This window comes from Nanorana parkeri, unplaced genomic scaffold, assembly GCF_000935625.1.
Source record: "Nanorana parkeri isolate BGI_ZX_2015 unplaced genomic scaffold, ASM93562v1 scaffold795, whole genome shotgun sequence".
NCBI classification, from domain to species: Eukaryota; Metazoa; Chordata; class Amphibia; order Anura; family Dicroglossidae; genus Nanorana; species Nanorana parkeri.
This window is the reverse complement of record NW_017307063.1, coordinates 334,921-342,833: the sequence shown is the minus strand read 5'-3', so window position 1 is coordinate 342,833 and position 7,913 is coordinate 334,921. Positions and strand designations below refer to the sequence as shown.

The 7,913-nt window shown below is 38.9% G+C and overlaps 1 protein-coding gene across 1 annotated transcript in view; it reads right to left on the bottom strand.

Annotated features, from left to right (window-relative positions):
- Window positions 1–4,351: 4,351 nt before the first annotated feature.
- Window positions 4,352–7,913, bottom strand: part of PRDM13 (PR/SET domain 13) — a 6,033-nt gene continuing 2,471 nt past the window's right edge. Inside the window, exons 3-4 of the mRNA XM_018564924.1 lie at window positions 7,438–7,558; window positions 4,352–5,927 (exon numbers count right to left, since the gene is read on the bottom strand). Of these exons, the coding sequence (XP_018420426.1) occupies window positions 4,429–5,927; window positions 7,438–7,558 (1,620 nt within the window). The 3' untranslated portion in view covers window positions 4,352–4,428. The remainder of the gene's footprint in view (window positions 5,928–7,437; window positions 7,559–7,913) is intronic.

Here is a 7,913-nt window from a genome sequence, read left to right as displayed (position 1 = left end):
AGCGTGAGTTGGGGAGGAGGTGCGGCGCGCAGTGTGTGTGGAGCCGTGAACAGGGCCAACTGATCAGAAGCCGATTAATCGATTATTGAAAAAGTTGACAACTTTTTCAATAATCGATTATAATCGATTATGTCGATTAGTTGTTGCAGCCCTATATATAATATATATATATGTACAGGGGTTGTATTTTTTTTACGTGCGTGTGTGTGTGGGGGGCGGGGGGAGTTTGGGGAGTAGAAGTGTATTAGGCTACATTCACACCTTTATGTTAGGCGCAATTAGGGATTTCTGCGTCAGGAACTTGTGTTTTCCTGCAACAGAAATCCCTAAATTGGTGTTTTACAAATGGCAGCTGTCACCTAAGTTAATGATCAGGTGACAGAAGTTGCATGTAAACGCCTGCACACCGCATGTAAAGATACGTGATATGTTTACATTCCGCTAGGAATCAATCACTCTCCCTGGACGCATGTAATCATATCACGTATCATTACATGCGGTGTGCATGCGTTTACATGGAGCTGCTGTCACCTGATCATTAACTTGACTAGGTGACAGCTGTCACTTGAAAACGCCAACTCAGGGATTTCTGCTGCAGTCTGAGCAGTCTCCAATAAAGGTTCTTGTGGATGTTTTCAAGGCTAGTTATTACTTAAATTATTATTAAAACCAGTAGCAACTGAATGCAGAGGCAACTATTTATGATAATAAAGAGTAGATGCATAGTCCTATACAACCGGCCCTTTGAGGGTAACCATACTGCTGATGCGGCCCCCGATGAATTTGAGTTTGCCACCCCTGTCATAGTGTATGTGAGGGTCAGGTTGATCTTTAGCAAAGTCCACTGTAAACTGTATACATTTTACACTTGAGATCCATGCTGGTTTTACTAATAAATTATTGTTACTACAGGTTTTATTGGTATTGTCACACATATAATTATGGTTTGTTGCTATATGCCATGGAGGTTATATTGTGATAGTATATATTAGGGCTAGCTTGATCTTTAGCAAAGTTCACTGTAGCCTGTATACACAATGCTTTTAGTTATCAACTATTGCTACTAATTCTATTGGTTTTGTCATGTATATAAATATTGGTTGTGGCTGTGACATATGCCATGGAAGTTATAATCTGATAGTGTATCTGAGGGCAAATTTGATCTTTAGCAAAGTATATGGTAACCTGTATACTTTCAATGTGGAATCTATGCTGGTTTTGCTAATAAATTATTGTTACTACCAGGTTTTAATGGTCTTGTCCTATATATGCGATGAGGTATGGTTGTGGCATTTGCCATGGAGGTTACAACATGACAGTGGTTCTGAGAGCAAGCTTGATGTTTAGCTAAATACACTGGGGATTAACATTGGTTTTAGTAATAAAATATTGTTACTACCAGGTTTGAATGGATTTTGTAACACATCTAATTATGGGGTGTTGAGATTTATATTCCTGGTTTAACTGTTCTTTATTTTCAGTGTGAATCCTCTCATGCATGTGGTACAGTCTACAGATTTACTAATAGATAGATAGATAGATAGATAGATAGATAGATAGATAGATAGATAGATAGATAGATAGAAAGAAAGAAAGAAAGAAAGAAAGAAAGAAAGAAAGAAAGAAAGAAAGAAAAAAGGAAAGGAGGAAAGAAAGAAAGAAAGAAAGAAAGAAAGAAAGAAAGAAAAAAGGAAAGGAAGAAAGAAAGAAAGAAAGAAAGAAAGAAAGAAAGAAAGAAAGAAAGAAAGAAAGAAAGAAAGAAAAAAAAAAGGAAAGGAGGAAAGAAAGAAAGAAAGAAAGAAAGAAAGAAAGATCTGGATCTTTGAAAAAAAACAAACATATTTTTGGTCTAACTGTAAAAACACTAATTATTTTTTTCCTTACCTGATGCAATTTACAACCTTTACTAAAGAGAATTTCTCAGGAACAGAAAAAGTAATTAGACACGCAGTGGTCCACTACTAACAGGTATACTATGTTTCAACCATGTTTGCCAATGTCAGAATAGCTACTTTAAATTAATTATGGGGTGGTCTGGTCACTGTAATAATTACCTACTATTTAATGTAGCCTTAAAGTGACATTAAACCCTCAGATTTTTTAACATAAACCAATACTGTAATGTGCACCTTACTGTAATCCATGGTTGTTTCCCTTCTCTTTGCTGCTCTTCCTTTTAAATCCTCATGTCTTCTCATGCTGGGGGGGAAATTCCCTTTGCAGCTGACTGCCTCTTCCTGTAGTGCTGGCTCAGGTTGCAAACCTACACACAGACACCATGTATCCATTCCTGAGACAAGGCAGTCTGCTGCAAAACAGAAATTCTGCCCAGCATGAGAACAGATACAGATTTAAAAGGAAGAGCAGCAAAGAGAAGGGAAACAACCATGGATTACAGTAAGGCACACATTACAGTATTGGTTTATGGTAAAAAATCTGAGGGTTTAATGTCACTTTAAGGTTCAACACCACATTTCTCCTAGCCACCGAGATTAGAAATACCAAATCTGATGATTTAAAATGTGCTATTAAAATTATATTTATTTTTATTTCCTTTGTACAGGATTGGGCATTCAACGTGAACACAGCTTTATGGTATTCATTAACAATCACTTTACTAGGTGAACAGCTTCTACTTCTTTAGTAAATCTACCCCAGTGCAACATAAGTGCATTTAGCTGCTCAATGGGAAGACTCAGGAAGAAGGCGATAGAAGCAGAGTGCACATATATCCGCTGTGCTCCACTCTCCTATAGAAATAAAACGTATTTTATTCCGGTCTATAATATCCTGACTTTGACTTTTATGTGACAAGTTCACTTTAAACGACAGTTTATTAAATTATGCATGTTAGGTATGAGAGGCATAAAATATACATATATGATTAGATGGACGGATATATGTGCAAACCAGCTCTTTAATCACAATTGCCCCTTCACTTCGTAGCCTGCAGATTGTATTTGAGAAAAGATGAGGTTCCCCTGATTCTGATACAGCTTGGCAATTCTATAAATAAAGACGGGCTGTACAAAGCAAGCAGACAGCAACAAAAAGGGTTATACCGTTTAACACTAAAAAAAAAAAAAGAATAAAACTATACAAGGTAGCAAAGTTTTACAGCTATAAATGCCACTCAATGGACAATGCATGGACATTAGGACTCATACCTAAAACTGAAACGAATGCAAATTCCATGGGCTTTACAGCAACGAATCAAATGTTAGCATTTGATTTATCTTATAATAATAATAGTAGTAGTAATAATAATAAAAATGGCATAATAATATATTGATGATAATAATAATTATTACTATTATTATTACTGTTGTTATTATTATCATTATATTATTTTTAACAATGTATTATTATCTATTATTATTCATTTGTGACCCCTCTAAGTCATGAGATATTTATTGAAGGACAGCTAATAAATGCAAAATCAAGTCATTTTAGATTTGTGCTGATAACACCTGTGTTTAAAATTAAAAAAGATCAAACAAATAAAAAGGATAAGGGTTGTGCATCTAGTTTATATGGAATGGACTCTAACTGAATGCACTAGCACATTTCTGTTTGTGATCACTTCAGTTGAACTAATTGGACTCCTTTCAGGTGAAATTTGTCTTTTAGAAAACAAAAAAGCTTCACAACAGTATTATAACAGAGAAATTGCTGCAGGTACACATTTAGTTTTCATAGGACAAACTAAAATTAGTTTGTCTGTACATTTATTTAAAAAAAAAAGTCGCATAACAAACTCAACCAAGACCAAATAACTGCATTCAATTTACACCATCTTATAAAAAGAAGATATAGACAACTTTTATAATATCAAAGAGCATTTGTTATAACAGATAAGTGATTGGATAGTGGTCCGATATATCTACAAGTCATGGCAAGGGCTAAGAACGTGGTTTCATCACATCTTTAGTTTAAAACAATGGAGCTCATAAGCTGGCGCTGTGGCTGAAAGTCCTGAACTGGGAAAGTCATGGTGGGCTAGGACCACTGGAGTCAGAATGCCCTATATGATAGGACTGGGGAGGGGGGACAAAGTGCACCCTGTAAAGTACTGTTCTGGCAGCCAATAAGAACAGAGGTTTTTGCTAGGACTTTAGAATTTGTTATCTCCATCCTGCTCATGAGACTCAGATAAAAGCACTGAAATGTAAACTGGCATCACTCTTATATGACATAGCTGCTTATAGAGTGGACAACCGTTGATAAGTACATATATTTCATTACACTCTTCCATAGTCCTGTATTCTCAAGAGCCAAATAAGTAATTTTGCTATTTAGTCCAAAGGATTTTTTTGCTATGTGTAGAAGCACATAAATAGATACATCCTGTATACGTATAATACATCTGCATATAATTATATATAATTAGATTTAATGATATAACGTTGTGCTATGTACTTTAGTGGCTCAGTGCCCCTTGCTAGTCCCAGTCTCCTGGTCACTTTGCTCATCCGTGAAACATACGTCCACGTCACTGTCATTGTCCTCACTCTTGGTGTCTGCTTGTGGATAGGAAGGGTCACTGTGTATGTCTTCCTTGGTGCTCAGGCTTTGGCCAGGGTGCCTTGATTTGACGTGTCTTTCCAGATCCCTTCTTCTCACCAGCACCTTGCCACAGTGCTCACAGCGGTAAGGTGTGTTCCCCTCAGCATGCAGGCGAATGTGCTTGTTCAGGTTACTGGGGTCCCCAAAGGGCCTGAGACACACCTTACATTTGAGGGGCTTGTAGCCAGTGTGAGTCCTCATGTGGATCTTCAGGCCATATTTACGAGAGTACAGCTTGCCACAGTAGAGGCATAGGTGTCCCTTTTTGGGCTTCCCAGTCCCAGAGACTGTGGCCCCAGCTAGGCTTTCAAGTCTACCAGCTCTACTTTTTTCTGCTGCTATTTCAGAGAGCTGATGATTATGCATGGCTATCTCACGGTCTATGCTGGTGGTGAGAGCGCCCAGCTCTGGGTTCAAGGCTGGTCCAGCATTAAAATAAGACACGGACTCGGGGTATTTGATAAGGTTGCTGAAATGGAATTTAAAGGGATAATAGGGTGTGCTGTAGAGAAGTTCCCCATTGTACACTGTGAAAGGCATGACTGGAATGTTACATTCTGCTGAGTAGGACTTGATGCCTTCAAACTGTGGGATGGAGAACCGTTCTGAGAAGTGTAGTCCTGGCTGTGTCATCTGGTTGTAGCGACTGCTGGGTGACAAATTGCTATGAATGCCTCGTTCAACGTGTTTGAAAGCTGACGTTTCCTCCAGGTGGGACAGGATAGGAAAGCCCCTCAGGCCAGTGCTACAAGACAGGACACTGGAGGAGCCATCACCTGGGTGCAGGTACTTGGAGTGGTGATTGTTAACTAGACCTTCATTTGAACGGCTTGGCTTGATGCCTCCTAAAAGTTTACCAAAGCCAGTGCTGCTAGATTTTGTGTCTTCTCTAGCAGAGTCAGCATGAGGTACTTTGGATAGTCCAGCTGGTTTGAAAGCCGACCTTAAGCCTGGATAAAAGGTAACGCCATTGGCACCACATGGGTTGGCCACCACACCTAGAAACTGTCCGTGATTCCTGGCAGAGCTCACGGTCATGTCTAGAGCTCTGTCCTGCTCCTCTTTGCCAAGTGCCTTCTTGATGACCCCAAGCTTACTCAAAGCTGGGGACAAGGAGGATTCCCTCTTAATAGAGTCTCTGCCGTTGTTCTGCTGATGGTTCCCTCTCAGTGATGGGGTGGGATTGGGGACTCCATCAGCCGCCTTGGGAGAAGCACTGAAAATGTCCGAACCTCTGATGTGGTCGTTCCCAAGAAATCCTCTTCCATTATTCACCGCACAGTGAAAATGGATGTGGGCCTTTAAGGTGTTTGGAAACTTAAATGTCCTCCAACAATACCAGCAAATGTATCTTTCTTCCCCTGGTGGAGAAAACAGGCATACATCAGTCGACTACCAGAACCAGTATTATCATCTTATGCAATAAAAAGTTACATCTAATAAAAGTAAAGGAAAAGGATCCTAAATGTGTTGCCCATAGCAACCTGCCCTGCAACTGATGAAAGTCATCTAGGGGTGACACCTTGAGTTGCCTTCCACCATAGAAATGTACAGCAAATTGCGCATAAATGTTCTCCATGAAGGAGCGCAGTGATAAAAACGGACAGTGAACTTGAGAACAGTGATCTGACCTGACTGGTGTCTCTAATTTACTAATCTCGCCCATCTATCTGTCTATGCATCTATCTCTGTCTGTGATATTAACCCCCTCTTAACCCTCCATCACTCCCAACACGGCTTCATTAATAGGATGATGGGAGGAGAGGGCTGCTCATTGCACTGGGATATGGCCCATCTGTTGACATCAGGAAAAAGGAGAGCGTATGTCGGGTAGTTTAGGACTCATTTTAACAAAGGGTTCATCTAATGATCATGATCTCCTACTAACAAAGCGGAACAATCTGAGCACAGCCATCCTTCACTCAAACACAATGGCAGTTCTGCTAAAACCCCATCGAAGTGACGTTTAGAGCATCTGTGTACAGTGTTTAAACCCTCATTTAAATTCAAATCGAGACCTTCCATGTATAACTCTAGAATACTTCAAACGATCTCATTTTGTAACTGTCAGGAAAATATAAGCACACACGCACCGATAAAAGTGTATAGGGAGCAGCGATGTCAAACTATACCGCTAGTCAGAAGGGACCCAACTAATCCTGTTAGTAACGAGCTGGTGCTGAAGAGGATTACACGGCTGGCATTGAAAATCACTTGTCCTAGTTTCATTATTTTCACAGCAAATCCGTTGAATTTGAAAAAGACTTTACGAAATCCTTTGGTTTGTGGTAGATTATCACTTGTTCTTTTAATGCAAAGTAGGGCAATTGTTAAACGGCCCCAGTGAACTGCCTGTAATCTGGGTTTACAAAAATGTGTCCCTATGGGATGGCTAGTTTTTTTTAGGACAATTCAGATCGAATTGACCAGTGACTTTCTGTGCGATCAACTAGAAACTGATTCTTATATTGGGCTAGAAAAGAAAAAGTTTTATCTATAATCCTCTCCTCATCCTTTCCTTTCAGCCACCTGTTACCTCCTTTTCCTTATCTACTAAGAAAAGATTCTTCTCTTCTTTATCAATCTAACCGTACTTGTTTAAGGCAACCAGAGGACTTTATAGAATGAGAATATGTATTTTGTATTAACCATTTTACATGGTCTATTTAAAAGATTGCATTATTCTATATATGGGGAAATTAAAAATGTTAAATGCACGGAACAAGAGGATCTATCTATCTATCTATCTATCTATCTATCTATCTATCTATCTATCTATCTATCTATCTATCGTCTATAAGAGTCAGATTTGGAAACAGATTCACAACACATGCAAAAAAGGGGTTCATATCTTATAGATGACAAACGTACCTTTCTCGTCGTGTGTTGGGGTAGCTGTAGTGGAGATGTCAAAGCACTGAGCCAGAGAGTTGGAGTACCAAGCTGTGAGCTCCTCTCCTGCCTGGATCTCTCTCATTGTCCTGTAGTAAATCTGTTTAAAAAGAGGAGTCACCTGTCATTCACCTGCTCATGTTAAAATAGTCTACCGCTTAGCAGTGAGGGGGTTAATGTTAGGAAATTAAACTGCTATTACGCTGTGATAATTATGCAAATCAAGAGAGATGATAGATAGATAGATAGATAGATAGATAGATAGATAGATAGATAGATAGATAAGGTAAAAGGAGAGAGGGAGAGAGAGAGAGAAATAGATAGATAGATAGATAGATAGATAGATAGATAGATAGATAGATAGATAGATAGCTAAGGTAAAAAGAGATAGATAGATGATAGATAGATAGATAGATAGATAGATAGATAGATAGATAGATAGATAGATAGATAGA